This window comes from Cyclopterus lumpus, chromosome 4 (assembly GCF_009769545.1).
Source record: "Cyclopterus lumpus isolate fCycLum1 chromosome 4, fCycLum1.pri, whole genome shotgun sequence".
Taxonomy (NCBI): Eukaryota; Metazoa; Chordata; class Actinopteri; order Perciformes; family Cyclopteridae; genus Cyclopterus; species Cyclopterus lumpus.
Genome location: NC_046969.1, coordinates 12,909,114 through 12,933,581, shown reverse-complemented (window position 1 = coordinate 12,933,581; position 24,468 = coordinate 12,909,114). Strand labels below are relative to the sequence as shown.

At 40.2% G+C, this 24,468-nt stretch overlaps 2 protein-coding genes and 1 long non-coding RNA gene across 5 annotated transcripts in view; 2 read left to right on the top strand and 1 right to left on the bottom strand.

Moving 5' to 3' along the window:
• adamts10 (ADAM metallopeptidase with thrombospondin type 1 motif, 10) overlaps window positions 1–5,683 on the top strand; it is a 43,451-nt gene extending 37,768 nt beyond the window's left edge. Inside the window, exons 24-28 of one of the 2 annotated variants that reach the window (XM_034530570.1) lie at window positions 512–688; window positions 796–961; window positions 1,369–1,428; window positions 1,539–1,703; window positions 4,565–5,683. In XM_034530570.1, coding sequence (XP_034386461.1) covers window positions 512–688; window positions 796–961; window positions 1,369–1,428; window positions 1,539–1,648 — 513 coding nt within the window. In that variant the 3' untranslated portion in view covers window positions 1,649–1,703; window positions 4,565–5,683. The remainder of the gene's footprint in view (window positions 1–511; window positions 689–795; window positions 962–1,368; window positions 1,429–1,538; window positions 1,704–4,564) is intronic. The other variant, XM_034530571.1, reaches the window with a different exon arrangement.
• On the bottom strand, window positions 566–7,519 carry LOC117729475. The gene is made up of 4 exons (XR_004609362.1): window positions 7,041–7,519; window positions 1,650–1,933; window positions 788–955; window positions 566–678 (listed from the first exon to the last, which is right to left on the bottom strand). It is a non-coding gene; the product is annotated as an uncharacterized LOC117729475 (long non-coding RNA).
• myo1f (myosin IF) lies at window positions 6,345–24,406 on the top strand. 2 transcript variants are annotated; one of them, XM_034530573.1, is made up of 28 exons: window positions 6,345–6,518; window positions 10,204–10,332; window positions 11,498–11,587; window positions 11,696–11,790; window positions 11,916–12,003; window positions 12,082–12,171; window positions 13,213–13,344; window positions 13,530–13,664; window positions 14,934–15,066; window positions 15,519–15,715; window positions 15,869–15,949; window positions 16,082–16,168; window positions 16,362–16,448; window positions 16,765–16,932; window positions 17,214–17,299; window positions 17,799–17,880; window positions 17,966–18,072; window positions 18,157–18,255; window positions 18,358–18,502; window positions 19,089–19,203; window positions 19,290–19,459; window positions 19,629–19,774; window positions 20,678–20,824; window positions 20,902–21,050; window positions 21,232–21,294; window positions 21,838–22,045; window positions 23,163–23,323; window positions 23,465–24,406. In XM_034530573.1, the coding sequence occupies exons 1-28, from the start codon at window positions 6,516–6,518 to the stop codon at window positions 23,539–23,541; spliced, it is 3,270 nt and encodes a 1,089-aa protein (XP_034386464.1). In that variant the 5' UTR covers window positions 6,345–6,515; the 3' UTR covers window positions 23,542–24,406. The 2 variants fall into 2 exon arrangements, with proteins under 2 accessions (XP_034386464.1, XP_034386465.1); XM_034530574.1 differs by lacking the exons at window positions 10,204–10,332; window positions 11,498–11,587; window positions 11,696–11,790; window positions 11,916–12,003; window positions 12,082–12,171 and having other exon boundaries at window positions 6,405–6,518; window positions 23,465–24,300.
• Window positions 24,407–24,468: the final 62 nt, after the last annotated feature.

Here is a 24,468-nt window from a genome sequence, read left to right as displayed (position 1 = left end):
GAGCATGTTGTTGTGTTCATAAATACATATTGTTACACCTGTTTTTCATTCTGAACCTTAGTTTGAGGAGTCTGTTGGAGTTTTAGGGTGGATGATATGTCCTTGCAGACATGTAAACTATACTTTTAAGACTTCGAACTACATCGGGCCTGAAAACTCCATATTCTCTTACCTTACTAGACTTTGTTCTCGCAGTTCAGGAGGAATTGAAACCAAATGAAATGGTGTCAGAAGTGCTTCAGTGTTCAACTTTTCTTTGACGTCATGTTTAATGTCGCAATGGCACACACAGAAGAGGAGTACTGTCCAGCTGGCTTACGGGAACTTAGCAGGCTCTTGACTTGCTTTATTGTACAACTGCTGCCCTCTGCAGAGTGAATTCGGAAGATTTATTGTTGTATGCGAATGACCGCAATGACCCCCTGCTGCACCCTCCCATCGCCTCCAACTCCGTTCCCTCCCGCCTGATGTTTTTTTCTCCCTCTTTCTTCATTTCTCGCTCTGTCTTCAGTGTACGCCCAGCTGTGGTCCTGGCTACAGGCACCGTGTGGTCTTGTGTAAGAGGGGGGAGAGCGGTGACAACCTGCCAGAGTCCAAATGCCCCAAACATGGCCGGCCCACCTCCAGGGTGCGCTGTAACCTGCAGCGATGCCCTCCCCCTCAGTGGGTGACGGGTCCCTGGGGAGAGGTAACACAGGCTTTTGGTTTATTCTTGGTCTTATTCATGGTTATAGTGGGACGTTGTTATACAACTCAATATCCGTTTTGAACTTAAATACAACCCTACTGTCTTAGTGCTCTGCCAGGTGTGGTCTGGGTCAGGAGATGCGTTCGGTGCAGTGTCTGACCCCCAACGGCCAGCCGTCCAACGAGTGTCTGGAACATCAGCGGCCAGCGGCCATGCAGCAGTGCAAGAGCAAATGTGACCTCAGTCTGCCCATCAGCACAGACAACCCTGAAGGTCAGAGGTCAAATCATTGCTCTTCCTTATATTTCAGTGAAAGAACAAAAAAAGTAATCAAATCAAATTTAAATAAAAAACTTTGGACCTAACTTAAAAAGTCTGAGCTGCCAGTTTAACTCATGAGCTTATGACTCATTCGTTAGTCAGCCTTTGCTCGTTGATTTACACTTGTAGTAAACACAAATCTCCATGTTTATACACAAATTAATATGTTTAAACATTTGTAAGCCAACTTCAGTGAAGTACTACATACTGTACATTTCCATCCAGTGTATGTTTATAGAACAATAGCATACATAATAATACATCTTAAAACAAAAAATTACACATATATACACAAAATGTGGCATATATGTTTTTTCTCAAACATCAAGAAGTTGATTAATTAATTATTTAATCCACAGGCCAAATGTCGGGAGGATTTATGTCATTCCATACAAGTCGTATAAGTCTGAACAATAAAGGTGCATAAAAGTGACACTATTCTTGGTACTTTGATTACAATCCTGCACTGTTTCTATGAAGATCATTTAAACACATTAATAAAGCTGTCTCATGTTTGTCTTCCCTGCAGAGTGTAAAGATGTGAACACTGTGGCCTACTGCCCCCTTGTGCTCAGGTTCAAGTTTTGCAGCCGGCCATATTTCAGACAAATGTGCTGCAAGACCTGCCAGGGACACTGACCTGGACACTGTGAAGCTCTCAGCATCCAGTTTCTGGGTCCTGTCCACACTCACAGTAAGCCTGAAACCCTGAGCCTTGTAACAGCAGCCCTCCCACTTCCTCTATCAGAGGAGTGTGAGATCTGACTGGGACCCTGTCAGACTGACACCTGGTCCCGCTACTGTTAAAGTGGGACCTTTTTTCCAGCCAGAATCCAGCTCAAACCAGATGACTCTCCGGGCCGAGCTGGGCCAAAACCGCCTCAGCTGAGTTTTACATTCCACTGGCGGGAGGGATGCTGAAACCTGGAGAGACAGAGAGAGGGAGAGAGTAACTTCCCTCCATCTTCTGTCTTTCCAATGACCTCTCTGTTGTAATATTTTGGTGCTACTATATTTCTCTTTGGCCGCAGGGCTGGTCGCAGTACTCTCTTAAACCTGTATGTTAACAGGTGATATTTGTTTAGTTATAAAATCCACTTTGTAAAGAAAATACTTTTCCAGATATCTTTGCTCATGAAGAAGAATATCTAATGCTATAAAATGAAAGATTTGTTTCTACGTTATCTAATAGTTGTTACCTGTCCACATTGTTTTATGCTTTGTTCCGTATCGATGTATTCATCAAGTCCTCGCTGTTATTCCACTGAAGTATGAGCAGAGTTTGATTTGCACAGTGTCAGCAGTCAGAGGACTAATGTATTTTAAGTTTGACTTGATGTCTCTGTGGAAGCTATAAATGTCTCACTGCAGTGAACGCGCCATAGTCTTGCCATTTTGGTTAGTTTGCTTAAATGTTATCACCTCTTCAGTAAAACAGACCTCCATGCTGCACAGGACACCCAGAGACCTGGCCTTAGTAATGTGAGGGAAGCCAGTGCTGACTGACATTTTCAGATTAATGGATGCTATTTTGTGGCTGCGTACTGTGGCAGCATGTGCATACAATCTTCAAAAAGGAACTTTTAATAGCTTGGCTCAGTGTCATTATCTGAAAATCTATCAGAGCTGTCCTTGCTTTCTTTTTTGTTGGATTTTTTTTGCCACATGTTACCACTCATTCAACAGTGCTAGTAACTTTTACTGTGAGTGGATTTCAGAGCACAGTCAGACACAGTTGAGTCAGTTATGCCGGCGGAAACAGGCCCAGTGAGGATTTACACACCCATAAATATCTGACTTCTCGTTGGCACAGAGCTGATGTATTCATGACAGTCTTAAAACCATCGGGCCACTGTAAAAAGTTTTATTTGTATTTTTTATTAAAGCTCATTTTAACTTGTCTTCCAGTATGATACTAGCTGACTTTTTGGGCCACATGGGGGCAACAGAAACAAGTTGTGAAAACAACATTGACATCACCTTTTTAGTTGATACGGTGAACTTGTTAGCAAACAGCTTATGGTCAGCATTTATGGAGCAACATTATCATTATATTATATTCACTCTCTTTTAGCACCTTTTTTTTGTCTCCAACTGCTGGGGGAAATATCTGACTCTTTAGTTGCTAAAAACTATGAGATCAGGGAACCCAAACAGTAAAGTTATGGGCTGGACAGCTAAACGATGAACTGAAATAAAGTACCATAAAGTTGAGGGCAGTTGCAGATTATTCTAGATTAATCACTACGAGCGACCCTTTTCACATCCTCATTTCATACATTAGTATCTTAAAAATATTCATTATGGCTGCTCTTATGAATCAATAGACTTAGTGTAAAGTTGGGTGCTGAATTCTCTAAAACTTCCAAACCCCTGTGTGAGCCCTTGTCAGCTTTCGCTCGTCTAAAGACAGTAATGTGATTAATACGTGAACCCAAATTTTGGTAGATCTGAGTTCAAGAAAAATGCATTTTCAGCTGTTTCTCCATCCTACATACTGTAAGAAAGGCTGCATGAGCTGCTCAGAGGTCAGTCATCACTGACATCCACTGTAGTCTGATGGCCTGTCTCTTCACAAACGTTCACAATCCTTCCAACTGAAAGCAGCTCTGTGTAACACGACATCATTTCATTGTAAAGAAGCTACAGTTTGTCTTCAAGGGGATTAGCTGCAATGTAGTTTTTTCTTGTGGTGCTTTGGTTTTGATTGGTGCTATTAGTTCACTGTTGTTGTTGTTGTTGTTGTTGTTATCATTTTAACAATTGTGGTTTTAATTATTTTGAAATTAATTTGAGCCTTTTGTAATATTACTAATCTGCAGAGCTGGACCCCTCGCCCACGAGGCCTCTCTTTGGTTCCTTTGTTCCATTTCTATCAGAATATATGCTTTTAATTTACACTCTGACTTGGTTTATGTGGCCAGACTAAAATGTCGCTCACTGTGCAAATTGTAGAATTATATCAAATACCTGAACAATTTCTGAAGGGGCACTGTACAAAATATTGGGCATTTCCAAGCTTAATTAACAATTGGAGGAGTATACAAAATTAAGACCGCGAGTTGGATCTCAACTAGTCAGAAGGTATGCCATCCATGGGAGCAGAGAAACAATATTTCATTGTTAATGTTTATACAGTTCATTTGTATGGCATCAATGTGCACAACTCCCCCCTGCAGTTTTCCAGGACTGAACATGTTGGAAATCCCTTTGTATAATTTTCAGTTGCTCATAAAGTTTCAGAAGATATTTCTTGTTTCAGTGCCTCAAAGGCATTTTTTTCTGTGTATCTACCTGTGCCTATAATTAAGGTTCACACTAAGAAGTGAGCCTGTCTTATCTGAGTAAGTAAGAGGGACAGTACCGGTAGTTGTTGTTTTGTTTTGTCACATGCTAATTATAACTTGACATGTACTGTATGTTTTCAATACTATAGAAGATGACTCAATTTGCCCCCATGTACATCTGTTTAAAAGGAAATATTAAATTGATTAAACATGGTGCATTGTCGATTCTAAGAAATAAGATTTGGTCATTTGCGCTGTCTGTCCTCAGGTTACTTGTATTTTTCCTGAAATAGCACACGTCAATATCCAGACGGCGTTTGAGGTCATCAGTCATCTATTTTTGGGTCTGACAGCCTTCATGGAAAAGATGAAGCAAGAGCTTCCTTATGTCTGAATGAGGCTGAGACATCCCTCGTCAATCGGACTTTGATGACAAAAAAGGTCAGTTTATTGCGTGTATTTGCTCTCTTCTACCCTCCTCATGCTTTACAAAACAAAAACAACAAAACTTGCTAACGACTTGCTAAAGGGTAAAAGTCTAATTAGTTTAAGAAAACTTCCCGTTTAAATTAAGCGTCAGAAAATAGCAGCATTAAAAGAATATGAGTAGTATAACAAAAAGACCATAAACGGATTGAACAGATTATTTCCTTGGTTTTTGAGACATCCAACTACTGAGAGGTGTATGTCTACACATAAGGACATAAGTAAATGTATATTCAGACCACATATTTTCTCTACTTCCTAATGAAAGTTTAAAAGTGACCCAATCATCAACGTCAGTTTTAGATAATGTACCGGTATTCAGGTGCGGGGCCCAAGGGCCCCTGGACCAAACCTCTGGATGACGTGACATTATTGTTGGAAATCCAATTAAACGACCATAAGATGCAAAATGACCACAAAGCAACACATATGATAAACAAACAAAAGGAAGCAAAACGTCTATAAATGAATGACAACCGACCAAATGGCTCCTTCCTACCCTCGTAACTTCCGGTCACTTCGCCGGACCACAACCAACTTCAAACTCGGCCTTAATTTTGGTCTCAACTACACACCTGTACACAGTTGTAATACCATGGAAAACCTCAAAACTGCTTCCGTGGTACTACTGAGCCGTTGTTTGTGTGAGAAACACAATAGCATTGTAGTAACAATGAGAGGTTTGTAGTCTTTCTAATTACATATCTTATACTTCAACAGTTTTATGACAAAATGGAACTTCCTTGACGTGTAAACAAACCCTTTTAAATCAATAAACATTATATGTGTAATTCATGGCACAATTCAAACAGAAAAAAAAACTATTTGTCTTGCCGTTGACTACCGTGTATATTTTCATCACCAGAAGGGGCGGGACTTTGCCTCTCTCTAGACCAGCTACACACTGTCATGGCTGATATCTGTTGATAATGTATAATGTCTATTGCCAAGAATCAGGACTTTAAATGTGAGTGTTATTCTATGTTTTATTTTATGTTCACCAGAGACCAGATCCACTGTGGGTTTGCTGTGCAGGCACTTGAAAAAAGATCTAAATGACATGAAAATGTAAAAACAACACAGTTGACACCTCAAACACACACACTCACACACACACCCCTGTGAGCATGGTGTGTGAACCTGCATCAGTTATTATGGGCGTTGGAGGCAGCAGCACACACACAAACACAACGTGAAGTAACCACAGTCTGGGTGGAGCCGGCAGCTCCTAACTGAAACCCCATCATTTGGAAACAGATTGAAGATAATTATCACATTGTGGTTGTTGATGCCATCAACTCTTGTCTGCTGCTGTCAAGATGAATTGGATTGACTAATTGTGCTTTTACCTTCAGATCTGCTGACACAGACGCTGTCGTCGGTCCGTTAGGTCATTCATATTTCAACCTCGCTCTGAAGACTTTAAATATGACAGAAATACAGAAGTAGCAGCTCTATTTGGTGTGTGTGTGTGCATGCGTGTGTGTGTGTGTGTGTGTGCAGTTCTTGTTTCACACTGCATCTATGGGAGAATGAGGAAGTAGCTTTTTGAATGTGTCAGTGGATGTCTTGTACTGTCGGTCGCTGGCTGCTGTTGGCTCTGACCATCTGACTGCTGTGATGGCTGCAGTCTGAAGAGGTCAACCTGTGGATTTTAACGGCACACACACACACACACACACACTATCTCTGGACATTGGACACCTGAGGAAGAGAGGAGTCCCACTGGAACAATGGTACGGTACCACACCTTCATTTGCTTTCTCTCACACTCTTCACACAGATGTAACGTGTTTATGCTCCATAAACTAGACCTGAGGAGTCTTTTCTTCACATGCATTTAAGATGATCTGCCAGTTTCACCCCAAACATGCATTTTAAAGCTGTTTTAGTAAAAGTGACAACAGCTCATGATAAACTACATTTAATTTTTGTAGTTTCCATTTGGCAAGCCATAAGAGGGTATTTAAAGTCAGTTTGAGTTTTGACCTTATAAAGGTTGTGATAGCGTGTCTTAAAAGGTAATCTCTTCAGGGAAATCCAACTCTTTCACAGCAACAGAAGAGTGAGTTTCCTCTTTTTCAGAACGATCCCTTTCAATGACTCAAGACCCCTCAAATTAATTGATTGCTTTGTTGATTTATTGTCATATTTTAGATTAAAATGTGTATTTTAACTTCTACAATTTTAACTTAAAGTCTACACAGAACAAAAATAATACACGTAATGCATTCTATGAGGGCAGTTAAAGACATTACCTTGAATATGCCATGTAGTTACTGTTGTGTAATCTCAGTTTACAAGATGTATTTCACATCGAGTTAACCAGCTTTGGCAGCCCCCCTGTGAGCGGCAGGCAGTTGCAGGAAGAGAACTGGTAGCATGTACAACGTTTATGGGGTTTCACAAGAGGCAGAGATGAGGTGTGAGAGGGGGAAGTGGACTGCAGGAGGACATGTAGTTCCTGTCACAGCACTTCCTACTCACTCGAAGCGGTCCAAAGTGTTATTGCTAAAGTCATAACATGCAGCCAAACGTCCTACCGGTATATCCATTCAGTAGGCGTCAAAGTGAAGATCTCCGAAATGAGTAGATAAATGTCACTGCCTAAAAAAAATATTATTAAAAGATATTCACTATAATCATGGAGTTAAATATGACAGACGTGCTCACAGGGAAGTAGCAGAGGCAGCATCTCAGGATGTTATATGTAATATGTTATATGTAATATGGATGTTAAAGCTCAGCTCACACCGCTTTGTTTTGTTTTTTTGTGCTGAAGGTTCCGGTTATATGCGGTGAGGGTGTGACTTCTGCCAAAACCACAATATGTTGTTCACTGGGATTTTGTTTGTGGTTCTCAAGGCATCAACATCAACAAAGTTTCTCCAGTAAAATGTACAGCGCCTAAAGAGTGGAATGTGTTTCTCAGTGAAAACTGGTCACAGTGATGTCAGTTGATCTTCCAATTATATTATAATTGAATTCCCTGAACATTAGAACAATTTTATGTTTTAACTTAGGTAACATTTGAATAAAAATAAAATAATAAAATATCAGAAATCAGAAATAAAAAACTCCTTGTCAAGGTTGAGTGCCGGTGTGAATGAAACCAAATATCATATTCACTGTTAATGATTCAATTCAATTCAGTTTATTTTATATAGCCCAATATCACACATTACGAATTTGTGATATTGGGCTTTACAATCTGTACACATACGACATCCCTGTCCCAGCACCTCACATCGGATCAGGAAAAACTCCCCAAAAAACAGAAAAATAACCTTTCACGGGCAAAAAAGGGAAGAAACCTTCAGGAGAGCAACAGAGGAGGATCCCTCTTCCCGGATGGACAGAAGCAATAGATGTCATGTGTACAGAATGAACAGCATTACAGAGTTACATAAACACATTGTGTAGACTTTAATGAAGCGACAGTATGTGTTTTGTCTTTTACTGAATTATTAAGATGAGTTCTTTCTTTTGTGAGCATTAAAACTAAAACTTAGTCTGACATGTGTGGTATCTTACATCTTCATGCTTATATGTTGCACAACACACATTTGTACTGATGGGTCAGGTAACTGATTTTGGATAATTTTAATTAGATTTAGGGCAGAATATAACAAAGCAACAAATTACAAAAGAAGGAAATTTAGTGAAAGAAAACGTCTAAAGCTATCAGCTCTATTATTAAGCTGTAAGTGATGTTGGATGGTTATGACACAAACAACACCTGCGCTGACAGACCACCGTCTTTTCAGGAAAATCAAGCCGCATGGGACAAGATCCCTTCAGGGCTCTGTGAGAAGATAGATAGATGGATGGATGGATGGATGGATGGATGGATGGATGGATGGATGGATGGATGGATGGATGGATGGATGGATGGATGGATGGATGGATGGATGGATGGATGGATGGATGGATGGATGGATGGATGGATGGATGGATGGATGGATGGATGGATGGATGGATGGATGGATGGATAGATACTTTATTCAGCCCCAGGGGGAATTTGATGTCAACAGAAGGTGTCAACAGAACACTGTGGTGACAAGAATACATTCCTATTAACAAAGATATTGTTTTACAACATAGCAATCATTAAATTAAAGCTGATCACCTACTGTTCATATTTACGTATAGTCACACAAAGTTTGGTGGTGCTTCTCTAAAACGTCAAACTTACAAAAATCAGCTCACCTCAACTGTGACCAGTTTGATGGCAACTAGCAACTAGCTTCCTGTAGTGGCAACAACAGTTTGTTACATTTAAAACACATCTGTGCTGATGACAAACTCATCATCCTGTCTGTCTGTCTGTCTCACTTTAGTTCCATTAGTTAACTCTGCCAGTAGGATCATGCGATTAGTCGTGCGTGTGAGTGTGTACCTCTGTGTCTGTCCACGGCTAATCTCGCATTCTGCTGCAGATAACTGCATTATATTTTGAGTGCCCAATTATGGCTCCATGCTCAATAATCTCACTTGGCTCGCGGTGACTATCACTTTCTCAAAACACTTTTTATTGTGTGTTTTATACTGCTATTGACTCCTCACTCACTACTCTTAACCGGCCCCCAACCGGTAGCGGATGCTAGTTACAACTCATCTCAGTGCATCTCTGTTATACCTCAACAGTAGCAGACAGCTGTGTTTGACCAACTGCTAATGTAACTACTAGCACACACACTGCTTTACTTCACTGCAACTCAGCTGCTACTTAGCGGGCAGACGGCCTGGTAAGTTTAATTTAGTTTTTGGCAAGAATGTATGACGTCTCCTTTACGACGACTTTGAGCCGATTGCCTGAATTCATCTACGCTTGTTCAAGTGTGTTTTACTATTCATCCTGGTGTGGACATGAATGTGTGTACCAAAGCGGTATGGGGAGGGGGGGGTTGGCCAATTGTGGGTTGTATTCATTCAATCACACAACAGTGGTCGTTGCAGACAGAGATCTGCACACTATTGAGTGCACCTTTCTAGTTTAAGGAGCTTATTTTGGAGTGTTCACTTTAACTTAAAGGCACTTCAATTTTAAGGCACAGATTCAACCAGCAGAGCCTGAAATATAACGATTAGTATCACGTAGGTTAACCCCCAAAACACTGGATTCACAATAGCATTGTTCCTTTGACCTTCCTTAAATGCCTTCAAAGACTTTGTATCTCAGGCTTTCTGCAAAAAACAATGTGCAGCCTCAAGCCCAGGCCAAGCTTGTTCAAGCTCCTCATGTCAACACTTCACTCATACAATCAGTGGTGTGCCCCTTTAAACTTGGTACTATTTTCATTCCATTGTTCAACTTACAGGAATAAGAATGAATGTGTAAATAAATAATTAATTCAAAGAAAAGCGGCATCTCAACCCCAAAGGGAATTTCTTTCTGTCTCTCTGTTTTGTGTGATTCAGGCAAAGTACCACTGGCAGAGTCAAAATGTGAAGCAAAGCGGAGTGGACGACATGGTCCTGCTGTCCAAGATCACCGAGGACGCCATTGTGGACAACCTCAAGAAAAGATACATGGACGACTACATCTTTGTATCTACCACAAGCTGACGTTTAAATTTTAAATTAACATTTTTATTTTATTTCTGACTAGTCTTAAAGTCAGTGGTAGTCACACATATTGATTAAGAATTTTAGCAATTTAACTGCTGGGACATTAGTAAGATTAACTACAACGGAAACTAATTGGCACCATGGAGTATTGTTTGTAATAATAATGTGTGTGGGACAGGAGGTTTAGCCATTATGTGTCAGTAATGTGACTCTGTCATCAGATCTCGGCCTCATGCCTCAACTTAAAGGCACCAGAACAAAGAGAAATTAAAGAAAATTCCTCAACCATTTCCATTCACGTCAAACACATTTTTTGCATAGTCTACCAATCTCCTACACTTTAACACTAAAACATCCATCTCCACATAAATTGCCTCAACAAAACACAAAAATACATTCAAACAATCTTCCAAACAAGGGCATAAATACAATGAATACACTCTTCCTCTTCTGCATTCACTATATGACTCAACCGCTCACTTCTGTCTTCTTAGAGCACAGCTGAACTTCAAACCCATATTTAGAGTCAGGAAACAAGTTCACATCAAATACGCAAGCAAGAGCAACTGATAACACCTGCAGCACCATGTCATGATGATTTCACAGTATTTCTCATTTTCAGAAAGGACTATTGGCAAATCATCAATCATTAACTACTAGTTAGTCATTTTTCTGGATAGATAAAAACAACTTTAGATTTGTTGCACATAAGTCATGGTGGATTCATGCCCTAAGCAGCATCGTCCAGATGTCTGTTGGTCCGTCCCACCGCTTTGGTACACACATTCATGTCCACACCAGGATGAATAGTAATCATTTTGGTGATCCTCTGACTTTTAATCCTGTGCCGTCATTCGGTCAAAATGACTTTAATTATGGCCAAGTACCTGCAAAATTAATGACATTCCCATCAAATTCAGCTATACTTTGTAAACTCAGAGCCAACTCAATTAATTAATTTAATGATAAAAAGTGTTTTAATTTAATTTGTTGCGCCTATTTATCTCTGTATTTGGGAAAGAATATTGATATTCTTATTTGTCTAAAAAACAAGATAACTATATTAGAAATGTACCATCATATGTTGCCAGCAGTGATTCACAAGCTTATTGTTTCCACCATATTCCTGAACTTTGCCACTCAGACCTACATCGGCTCAGTGTTGATATCAGTTAACCCGTTCAAACAGATGCCCTATTTCACTGACAGGGAGATCGAACTGTACCAAGGAGCTGTGAGTAAAAGTCTTCATCATTTTACGCCATGTCCTGTAAAATGAGGATGTAGTGGTTCACCTTGTTGTTGTTTACTCCATTACGGTAACTTTCTTTTGTCTCCGTAGGCCCAATATGAAAATCCACCCCACATCTACGCCCTGTCTGATAACATGTACAGAAACATGATGATCGATGTGGAGAATCAGTGTGTCATCATTAGGTGATCACAACAGCCTTGTGTCTCTTCTCTTGTGTTTTACATTCGACTCTGTTAGTGTTGGTAGTTTGAGAAACATGTAGTTGTTTTGTGATGTGTTGGGTCTTTTTTTCATGGTATCGTGGTAGCGGCGAGAGTGGTGCAGGAAAGACAGTGGCTGCCAAATACATCATGAGTTACATTTCCAAAGTATCTGGAGGAGGATCGAAAGTTCAGGTAGAGACAGAAAGCAGTGCCCCTAAACTTCCTGCAGTGCTCTTGTTGTGTCTAACACTGTGTCACTGTGTGTACCAGCATGTTAAAGACATCATTCTACAGTCAAATCCTCTGCTGGAAGCCTTTGGTAACGCCAAGACTGTCCGCAACAACAACTCCAGTCGTTTTGTGAGTAAGATCTTTACTTCCCCACCTGCAGACGCGACTTTTAAATATATTAAGAATCGTACTTTGGTCCACACTGAAATACCTCAACAACCACTGGATGGATTGCCACGTTGCACAGATATCCTAAGGAATCCTAATGTGGTGATCTACTGACTCCTCCATTAGTGCCGCGATGAGATCGCAGAGCTGATAGCATGGCTGTAGACTATTGGTGTTGTTATCTTTCAAAGAGAGATAATTATTCAAAGAGAAAATAACAACAGAAAGATCTGACAACATAGACCAACCAAGATAAAAACACCATCTCACCAACAATGTGGACGTCCGTAATACTGAATGCCCAAGAAATAAACACCAAAACAACGGAAATATATTAATGACTCAACTCTGATTACTTGTAAATAACTAATACAGTTTATGTTACCCAAATATATTATAGATCTAAAGATCAAAAATACTTTGAGTGATTTTAAAGTATGCAGTGACTGTAGATATGGGTATATAAGGCGATACATAAAAGTATTTATGAGTCGATTAGTGTGTGATTATGGTGATTCAATGCACTGCAGAAGTATTCTTCATGTCACCTCCTCTCATTTCTTACCAGTGTCCTGAGGCTTCAATGTCACACTTATAAACCACATCACTGTGCATGTTTGTGGCTTTAGCGCAAGACATCAATTTAAAGAATTTCCTGTCACTGTGGTTTTATATTCGGGTCAATGCAGTGAAATGTGTGCGGACTATTTTTGAGCTACAGATGTGGCAATGATGGAAGTCACATCTGAAAAACTGTTTGAGCACTGTCTCATCCTGAGAGCAGCAGTTTAGGACATTTTTTCGATTTGATCTTTGCTATCTTTATTTGCTTGTATTTATTGTTTAATAAGGCTTCAGCAGCGTGTGAGGATCTTAGGCTCAGTGCACAGTGAGCGGAGATTCCTCTGCTTACCTTGTACTTTGTGCCTGAGTTGAGACTAGATTGTACAAGATCTGTCAACTGACAGCCTGTTTGTGACCTGTGATTTTTGTATCTACCAGGGGAAATACTTTGAGATTCAGTTCAGCAGAGGAGGAGAACCAGACGGCGGAAAAATCGCAAACTTCCTCCTGGAGAAGACGAGGGTGGTGAGCCAGAATGAGAACGAGAGGAACTTCCACATTTACTATCAGGTCAGAGGCTGAAGAGAGGCGTGCACAGACACAGATCAGTCACAGCTGCCTTAAGAAAACGAGGCATTCATACGGTCCAGTCAATGTCAGCCAATAACATGTTGATATAATGGAACTATTCATATTGTTGGTGCCCATGGGGATCCATGTTGAACTCATCTTCTATCTGCACTGTTGTCTTCCAGATGATAGAGGGCGCCAATGATCAGCAGAAAGAGGGCCTGGGCATCATGACCCCAGACTACTACTGCTACCTCAACCAGTCAGGGACCTACAAGGTGGATGGGACCAACGACAGCAAAGATTTCCAAGAGACTATGGTACATATACAGTATACTGGAGGAAATCAGTCAGGATCCCTCTCGGGGGGGTTGCAAGATATTGTATGGGCCTTGCGAAAACAACTTTTCCAACCTATGCTTCTTTCATTACATTACTAGATCAGGTTCAGGTTCAGGTTACTTTATTTGTACCCATAGGTACTGTAGACTTGGTTTGCAATGAAAAGTGAAGCATTCATCTCGACACACATCACAATCAACACAGACAACAAGACAGACACGACGATAAAAGTACACAAAGCCACAGATCAGTGCACTGTTATAATTCTAATTTGTTCACCTGAATGATGGCTGCTGGAACAAAGCTGTTTTTATACCGCTTTGTTCTACACCGTCGTACTAAATACCTCCGTCTAGAAGGAAGAAGCTGAAACTCCCTGTGCAAAGCGTGGGAGTCGTCCTTTAAGATGGAGCCGGTTATCCGTTGTAACTGTCTGGTGTTCAGGGACTCTGGGCTCAGCTGGGACTCACCAATCACCCTGTTAGACCATTTCACAATAGTTTAAATCATTCCACCTCTAATTATTCAAATTAAACAATCTGAATGACCTATAGATGTAATGCAGGCTGTAACACAGGGTTGCACAGTATACAGTGCTTTATTTGAAGGCATCAGAAGCCAAAATATTTGGGGACCACTGACTATTGTTGTTAGGAGCTGAAATGATCGTAACTTATACATGACCCCAAGATCAACTACGGCCGTTATGATGTGTGTTTGTGTTGGAGTTTAGTCGCGCAAATCCCCATACAAAGCTGCTAATCAAGTCTTGAAGGAAGCTATAGCTTTCACAATGCTATTATTACTTATGCTTAGCATCATGATCGCGTTTTAAATACTCATCTCTGACCTGCACACATCACAGGTCACATATACCCTCAGCTGGCGGTTTATTAAGTGTAGCTAAAACCAATGTAGTCTGACGTCGTCCATCCCTCCAAATAATTCTACCTTCAGTTGAAATGTTTATTCTAATGTTAGCGTTGGTAAACGTTAGGTGTCATCGCCATCTGAGCTGCTGTAGTCTGTGGTGCTGCTGGACCATGTGCTGAACTGCATCGCTATGTTTTGCCCTTATTAAATGAATGCAGTACTTTATAAAACAGTTTGAGCATTATGTATGAAGGTAACGTTTGGATTTATTGAAAGGGTGGCAATCCAAAATAAGATAATATTTAAGAAAACTAAGAATGTCCACTGAACGTTGATGAAATGGCTACAAACTGCTTTGGTGTTGTGGTCTCCAGGAAGCCATGCAGGTGATTGGGATCCCAGGCGACATCCAGGCTCAGGTCCTGCAAATCGTTGCAGGCATCCTCCACCTGGGAAATATCAGCTTCATAGAGGCAGGCAACTATGGGCAGGTGGAGAGCACAGACTGTGAGTGAGACACATGCACAGACGTCAGGCACACATGGATTCACTCATCCATGCAGGTGCACAAATATTCCCACCTGACGTATACAATGCCCCGTTTTCTCCCAAATGGATATGAGTAAATTAGAGCTCACCATGACAAAGCATTCCCATGGCAGACATGGCACTGATCATTGATAGTCTGCACACACCAGCACTTGTTTGCTGCCTGGGGAGGGGATTCCCTGCACAGTAGATCATTGATGTTCTAGATGATTACATCTCTCTAAGATTGTACAATTTAAGCTACTGCAGACTTTATTCAGTTACAGTGACTGCAGAATGATACATTCTCAAGGCCGTATGTGTACTTTCAATCATGAAGCTCAACATATCTGAATCTTAGTTATTAGCCTAATTTAGTTTGCGTAGTATATTTGCGGTGATTATAAATTCTTTGCTTTTGTTTTCTCTAGTGCTTGCCTTTCCCGCCTATCTGCTGGGCATCGATCACAGCCGTCTGCAGGACAAGCTGACCAGCCGGAAGATGGAGTCAAAGTGGGCAGGGAAGAATGAGTCCATTAATGTGACCCTGAACCAGGAGCAGGCCACCTACACGCGAGACGCCCTGGCCAAAGCCCTCTATGCACGACTTTTTAACTACCTGGTGGAGGTAGTCAACCCTTTTATCTCAGTAGCAACACAAACAGATTAAATGAATTGAGGAAGCATCCTCTTTTTACTGAGATACCTACACAAGTTGAGATCAAATCTATTTGTAATGTATATTTCCCTTCTGCCTATTTACCCTGTCTGTCTCCTCCAGGCCATAAATAAAGCCATTCAAAAACCACATGAAGAATTCAGTATCGGAGTACTTGACATTTATGGCTTTGAGATATTCCAGGTTAGTCTTCTGATAACATGTAGTTCCATAATATGTATAGTCTGCCGTGGAAATAACACATGCTAGTTTTATAGATTTGTTTTATTGTGGTGATAATGTGATTTTGACTGGAATGCGTTCTCCCCCTGGCAGAAAAATGGCTTTGAGCAGTTCTGTATCAACTTTGTCAATGAGAAGCTGCAACAGATCTTTATTGAACTGACTTTGAAGGCTGAGCAGGTAACTTCAGGACTGTTATTGGTTTTGTCAATTCTTCTTTTGTCTTCCTTGTCTTTTATTATGTTATGTTTGATAGAGAGAGTGCACTATTTGAGTATTGTTGTGAATATTTAAAATGCACTGTCTAAAAAAAGTATTTCAGTCTGTTTTCCCATAAGCTCTTTTGTTTCTATGTCTGCTAATTTTCTCTCAGGAAGAGTACGTTCAAGAGGGCATCAAGTGGACTCCCATTGAGTACTTCAACAACAAGATTGTGTGCGACCTCATTGAAAATAAATTGGTAAGCTCTTAGCTGCATCACCCTCACGAAGAGACCAACAAATAAATATATACAGGGTACACGACCAATTTAAAGTGGATCAAAAAAGGTGTGCTTCTCCTTCTTCTTTTTTACTCAGTTTTTGTGAAACATAGACAATTGAAGTGTTTTTGTCCGACTTTAATGGTTTTGTCTATATTTTAAATAGGACATTGTCCGCATGTTGTTGTTGTATTATCTTCTTAACACCAAATAATTCATACGTGTCAAATCAGTGTTTGATTGTTTGTGGTGATTGTTTATCGTAAAATTCATCCAAACCATCCTCTCCTGGCAGAACCCTCCTGGCATAATGAGTGTGCTGGATGATGTGTGCGCCACCATGCATGCCAAAGGAGAGGGTGCAGATGGCACTCTGCTGCAGAAGCTGCAGGCCGCAGTGGGAACACATGAACATTTTAACAGCTGGAACTCTGGCTTCGTCATACATCACTACGCTGGCAAGGTAGGAACATGTCAAACTGACTCCCCAGCAGCAGAAATACTATAGAAAAATTATGTATTTTATTTATTTGAAAAAAAATGCAGATGTGTGTTGTGACGTAGGTTTTATTGACACCCAGAGGAAGTTTGTTGCTGCATGAACATGTTAAACTGCAAATGAATTTGATTTCTGAATTTTGAAGCAAATAACCTGACAACATTCTCTACTAATCAATAATGTGTGCCTGGTGTATTCTGTTTCCATAGCGGTTATAATGTTATAATGTTATAATGTCGTCTCAGGTGTCATATGATATCGCCGGCTTCTGTGAGAGAAACCGTGATGTGCTGTTCCCTGACCTCATCGAGCTCATGCAAAGCAGCGAACAGTAAGTCTCTTACATCAGGGCCCACTTCTGATTGTTGAAGAATTCCCAAATAAATGACAAAAAAACTTTAAATGACACAAAAAAAAGAAACTGGGCAGTAAATATGTGTGTCATGTCACTGTCAGCTTTCAAAATAAATATGTTGCTTGCCCTCACCCTACCTTTATGAATCCTAATTGAATGTATTCAGGGTCATATTGCTTCACCACACGCTGTGTAGCTTTCATTAGCGCTGGGTTGTTGCCAGCATCCCTTTTTTTTTGCTTGAAAAAACAATAGATTTTGTGTCACTACATCCGAGGGAAGGTTATCTAGGTGATTGTGGCTCAACACGTTTGTCTCTACTTGACAAGGGTTGTAAATTACCAAAGCATTTACTTTCTTTAATCTAATCATTTGGCAGTACCTCTGCAGCACACAAGATGGTTCTGAGACCCACCAGTGGATCGCTGTCACTCATGGTATGTTTAATAATGATCCTTTGAATTTGTCTCAACAGTAACTTCATCTGTGGCTTGTTCCCTGAAAACCTCAACACAGATAAGAAAAGCAGGCCAACCACAGCCAGCTCAAAGATCAAAGTGAGCATTTAAAGGGAGATTAACCATGAACTAAACAACCTTTAGGCGTAACAATGCATTGATCATGCTCTGGTGTTTCCAACAGAGTCAAGCCAATGATCTGGTGAAAACACTGATGAAATGTACTCCGCACTATATCCGCTGCATCAAACCCAATGAGACCAAAAGACCGAAAGACTGGGAAGAGAGCAGGTCAGCATCCTCCTTGTGACAAACGTATACAATTACACTCAAACCACACTTATTGATAAATGGTGGTATGCCATCTGTTTTTAGAGGTAGACATCAGGTTGAATATTTAGGACTGCGGGAGAACATACGTGTAAGAAGAGCTGGATTTGCGTACCGCAGAGTCTTCAATAAGTTTATGCAGAGGTGAGTTTAATACTTGTTATTTAGAAGCATCTTTTTCCTTGTGTTTGTCCTCGAAGAATGACACACTTCGGACACACTCTCAAAGCTACTTATTGTATCTAGGTATGCGATTCTGACAGCAGAGACATGGCCATGTTGGAGGGGTCCAGAGCAGCAGGGGGTCCTTCACCTCCTCCGGTCTGTCAACATGGATAACGACCAGTACCAGATGGGACGCACCAAGGTCTTTGTCAAGAACCCTGAATCGGTAACAAATTTATTATGTACTTCAGTCTGGGTTGTATTTTGACTCTATTGATCAGTGTTGGACTGTAATTAAATACATTTACATTTGATTTACGTTTACATTTGATCAACTTGTACTTGCAAGTACTTGAGTATTTCCATTTATTTATACAGTTCCACTTAAATTTCGGCGGGAAATGTTGTACATTTTACGAGACTACAAGAGAGAAAATGCATATGATGAATTTATAACATATAATGCATGCAAATATAATTACTTAACAATATATAATTTACTTCAAATTAGCTTCACCTGGACAATAGTAGAAGTCTACTTAAACATTACCAATATTTATCTCTTGATAAGCTTTTGTGTTATTGCAACTTTTGCTTAAAGGGGCTATCAAAGATATTCTTTTTATGATTTTACATAAAGTTACAGTTTAAAGCACCTTAAATGACATGCTGATACATTTTTAGTTTTTAACAACAAACAAAGAAACGTTGTAGTTAACCTTCAGCGAATCTCTGTAATATTATAGAAAATGAAAGATAATGATAAATAACTGACGGGTATAAAGTCCTTCCTCATGCCCAATGCTCCACAGCTTTTCCTGCTGGAGGAAATGAGGGAGAGGAAGTTTGACACTTTTGCCAGGATCATTCAGAAATCCTGGAGAAGATACATCGCCAGAAAGAAGTATGAACAGATGAGAGAGGAGGGTGAGTTACAAAGACAAAATGGCGATGCTCTCAAAGTACACATATGGCGCTGTGATTGAGAATGTTTGTCCATCCTTGCGACACAGCCTCAGACATCCTGTACAACTCAAAGGAGCGGAGGAAGAACAGCATCAACAGAAACTTTGTTGGAGACTACCTCGGCCTGGAGCAGAGGCCTGAGCTGCGACAATTCCTTGCCAAAAGGGAACGTGTCGACTTTGCGGATTCTGTCAACAAGTTTGATCGCAGGTTCAAGGTGAAGCTTCACGAAGCTTAAGTTTAGTTTTTTTATAAAAATGTGACCAACAAGAAAAGGACTGATGTTAAGCCTTTCCCCTTTAAAACAGTTATTAGTAAGACTGCCCTTTGTGGACTTCTCCTTTCTGGCATTGCTCAAAGTTCTCACTTCTGTTTTTTCCTCACAGTCTATCAAGAGAGACTTGATCCTGACCCCCAAGGGCATCTATCTGATTGGTCGAGAGAAGGTGAAGAAAGGACCTGAGAAAGGGCAGATAAAGGAGGTGCTGAAACGAAAACTGGAGTTTGAAAGCATCACTGGTGTCTCTCTCAGGTAGGTCTCTCGTTTACAAGAGATGCATTAACCACGCTTGGTGACGTTTGTGGTTGATTCAAGAACTAGTGCTGCGTTCTCCGTCAGTAACCATTGCGTGAGAAGTCACTGTTACTGCAAGAGTAAATATAGCAGATAAACATTTTCTGCTGACCTGAGAATTCACAGAACTGTGTCTTCTTTTTATTTATTTTTACCAGCTAAAAACTTTACATGTCAGGGTACTTTTGACATTATTTTCTACTCTATACCTCTATACTCTATAAAAATAAAAGAGATTGGTTCATCAGAACATTATGTTTTCTTCTCTCCTCTCCTGTTAATCATTTCACGACCCGTTAGATTTATCTTGTGACCCTTTGAAGGTGCCCGATCCTTAGGTTGAGTGAGAACCACTGGACTAAACTACCTATATAAAGTGGTTCAAACTGGTTCCACCTCGACCAGCTACAACACAAAAATGCTGCTCACACATTGCTGCATCATTAATGTAATGTATCTTTAAATAATAATCACAAAGGCTATTTTTCTGCAAAACAATACTTTTACTTGTTTACATACGTAAAGTAAATGTAGCTGATAATACTTCTGTAAATTTACCAAAGTAAAATTTAAATGTAAGACTTCTACTTCATTTAGCCGTCCCACTCAAACTTATACCTAAAGTCTATTCAGTATTGCCAATTATAACTTCAACGTAAGTACAGCGTGACACATCTTTAAGATATTTCACTTTAGCTATTACTCCCATTAAAAGACACTCTAAAGTTCAACACGTGAAGACAGTCAAAGTGTCTCGATATCTCACCAGTGTCATATATTTTCCTCAGAAAAGGTAAGCCTTTCTACTTTTCTTTGTGTCTTGCCTCAGGAGCTCTTAATGGTCTGTTTGTTTGTCTTCAGTACGAGACAGGATGATTTCTTCATCCTACATGAGTCCCAGTACGACAGTCTGCTGGAGTCCAACTTCAAGACTGAGTTCCTCAGTCTGCTCTTGAAACGCTGCGAGGACGTCACCAAGAGAAAACTGACCATCTCTTTCACTGACAGGTACAGGAACCGACATACTCAGACAACATGTGTTTGCAAACAAACAGGAATCACTGACACACTTTGTTGCCACACAGGTTGGAGTTCAGAGTGAAGAAGGAGGGCTGGGGTGGAGGAGGCTCCAGGGTGGTGGTGTTTCAGAGGGGGCAAGGGGACTTGGCCCAGCTCAAGCCTGGAGGGAAGACCCTCGCCATCACAGTAGGGGACGGTCTACCCAAGTCCTCCAGTGAGTTTAAATAATCATGCACTAAATTAATAAATAAGAGAATTCAATTAAATAAAGAGAAACAAGGCAACACTTTACAGAAATAATTAGTCGTTGTCCTTTTTTTTAATGAAATAAAAGTTTAAGAAGATGAGAAATGTTCATTTGAATGTTAAATGTAACCAAGCATGTATTTCATCAGAGCCGAGCAGGAGGAGTGCTCCACAGTCTCGTGGTGGAGGGAGACATAATGTGTCCAGCAGTGGTAAAGTCACAATTATTCCTTTATTTCATTGTTATGTTAAGTATCTCATCTGTATATCTTACTTGAAATGATACTGTATAAGACCCATTACACTAAAAAGTAAGTACATTTACTCAAGTCCAGTGTGTTGTAATTTGACTATTTGCATTTTACTTTACTTTTACTCCTCCACATTTATTTGACAGCGATGGTTACTAGCTTCTTTGAAGATTAAGGTTTTACATAGAAAACAAATGTAAAGGACTTCTAAAATATGAAGTATTGTTAATATAGATTAAACTACCCAACAGTATTTAAAGTAGTAGACACCAACTACATTGCAGCATACACATGAATGCATCGTCAGTAACAATCCAGTAATATACCAGTCATTCAGCCTGCATTAAGAGTACTTTTTACTTAATCTATGGCTACTTACTTAAGTAAATTATCTGAATACTACTTCCACTACTAACAATTACAAACCCACTGGAGAATTTTCACATTTTTAAGATGATATTTGGGTTTAATCTTTACTTTTATTACACTTTTCTCGTTCCATAGCGCACAAGAATGGAGCAGCCAATTTTTCTAGAGCCCTTCCCAACCAACCATCAAATGTCACAAATCCCTTCCCGCACAAGCACGGGCGGCCACCCAGCTCAGCTCCGCCCAAACTGGGCTCCCAGAGGGCCCCCAGAGTCCAGGCCCACTACCAAGCCAACCAGGGGAACATGGACTTCCTCAATGTGCCTGACCAGGGCATGTCAGGGTAAGGAAAGAGCCCCTCGTAAGAAATGAAAAGGGGGATGGAAAGGATGATCACAGCTCGTGTGGGTGGAACAAATCAAATGCACAACAGCTTCATGAGTTGTCAAGGCATGTCAGGGTGAGGCTCGACTCTCGCTGAGCCCAAAACGAGTGAATGAGTTTCATTGTGAGAGAAAGAAACCTGTTCACAGAGCGTTGAAGTTCCTGTAATGGCCAAACTAAGTAGTTTGTTTAGTAAGTAGGGCAAAAAAACTGCCGTCACAGAGAGCAGCAAGATAAGGTGCAATACTCCCTTAAATGTGGGGATAATTTACAGACAGTCTCTCCCCGAAAGGCATTCATGGTATTGCACTCACTTGTTGTGTAAAGAATAAAAAAAGAGAGCTTGAGTTCAGATTGTGCTTACACTCACCTGCCAATCAATGCTTGAAGTCGCATGAATGTTTTTGATTTTTAATGATCATTTTGAGTATGGTGACTGATTTCCGTCACTAGCCACTCTCTGCTGGGTGCAGGAGAAGATCCTGTTCCTTACTCGCTTTTACATTCCAGGCTGTTTGTATCTTTTGGGTGAGGTTCCCGTTTAATTACAGTTCACAACTTACAATACAACTTGATATCTATTAGTTTCCTGGTCTCCCTCTGGAGTGTCTTGTTTGCGATCTCCCCGTCACGCATGCAACATTACATCTGTCAGTTGCACCTGTGCCCCATAAACTGCCTGCCACGCTAATACACACTGCCACTGGTGGTAAACCAGAGATAGGCTCCACATTCAAACATATAATACACAGACATAACTAATGGCTCCTACAGTCAAACTCACAGATCTTTAGTAATGTGTGTTAGTACAAATGTTGATGTGATTTTAGTATGTGTTGTTTGTTTTTTTTACCAAAAAGTTCTGGTCTGACTCAGCTCTCTATTTGTTTCAGTTGCAGTTTAATAAGAAACCATGAGCATAAAGCATGTAAAGCTTTCCCTGGTGAAGATATGCAAACATACTAAACATGTTCTCTGTGGTTTGACACTGACCATTTAGCCTCAACGAAACTTCCTACGAGGACATCTCTTAACCAGCTCTTTTTATCTATTTGTCAAATTGCTCTCTGTAACAGGAAGCAGAGGAAAAGGAGCATCAGTCAGCGACCTCCTCCGGCTCCTAAACCTCGGCCTCAACCCCAGGGGCCGCGCTGCCGGGCGATATATCAGTACAACGGCCAGGACACGGACGAGATCAGCTTTGAGGTCAACGACGTGTTCGATCTCCTCAAAGACGGTGTGTGTGGATGATAAGAAAGCAAGATGGAGAGCGAATACAGATCAATATAAATCATCAGTAGGCTCTAAATGTATTGATTGGATAGATTTGAAACAGTGATTTGTGATATTTATCTCTACTTGTTTATTTTCTCTGTAGATCCATCAGGCTGGTGGACTGGCAGGATTCAAGGAAAGGAAGGTCTCTTCCCTGGTAACTATGTGGAAAAGATCTGAAGAGGGCTTGGTCTGTCGGTGGACTTTGTGTCTGTTGAGAAACATGTGTATTTGTAGAAAGCAGCGCATACTGTTTGCTAAAGAAACTGACAGTGAATTCTTCATGGTTGCATGTGAGATCTTCATCCATAATGGGAACTGTTTAAAGTTGGACCTCGCTGAGACACAAATGCATTGTTTGTAGAAGCAGAGCACAGACAACGTTGTTGTTATGGTCACGACCATTAAAACACAAGTCCACTTGTTGTTGTCGTTCTGAATGATGGCAACAATATCTGTCTTTGACTCCACTGTTACTCCAAAAGCACCTTTCTTTGAGCTGTTATTTTCCTAAAAATGACTCAAAGTTAAAGTTACAGAAAAGTGCATTGCTTTTTGGTGTCTACAGTGTCTATATTTTCCCTGAAGTTGTTCTCGCAGAGCAATGTCCAATACTGCTCAGTATTTGTGATTAAGACAACAGTACGAAATCAAGTAATTGACATTTTAAAATGTATTGAACTTGACTGTTATGTTTGCACCATAACAAACCTGCTTCAGACCAATCAAAGACATTGACAGAGACGATACTTTGGACCTCACTTAAAAAGGTGTGATTATTATTACTAATATCATTATTGGTATTTCTTCACCTCAGTCAAAGAAATATATTTTCAGATTTTTACCTCAAGGACTTTTGCACTGGTTTGTTGCTTTCATCAGTACAATATAAAACATTTCTGAATAAAGAAAAAAGAAAGAGGTGACTTATTAACCTTACATTTTGCATTTTTCTTTTTTTAATGTGCGGTTGATTTTGTAAATCAATGTAATTCCCTCACAGTCAATCAATATTTGTTTTTATATTAATAAATAAAAGGTTTTACAACTCTGAATTTTCTCTTTTATTTTATTTACTTTTTTAAAACTTTTTTATAAAATGTTCCC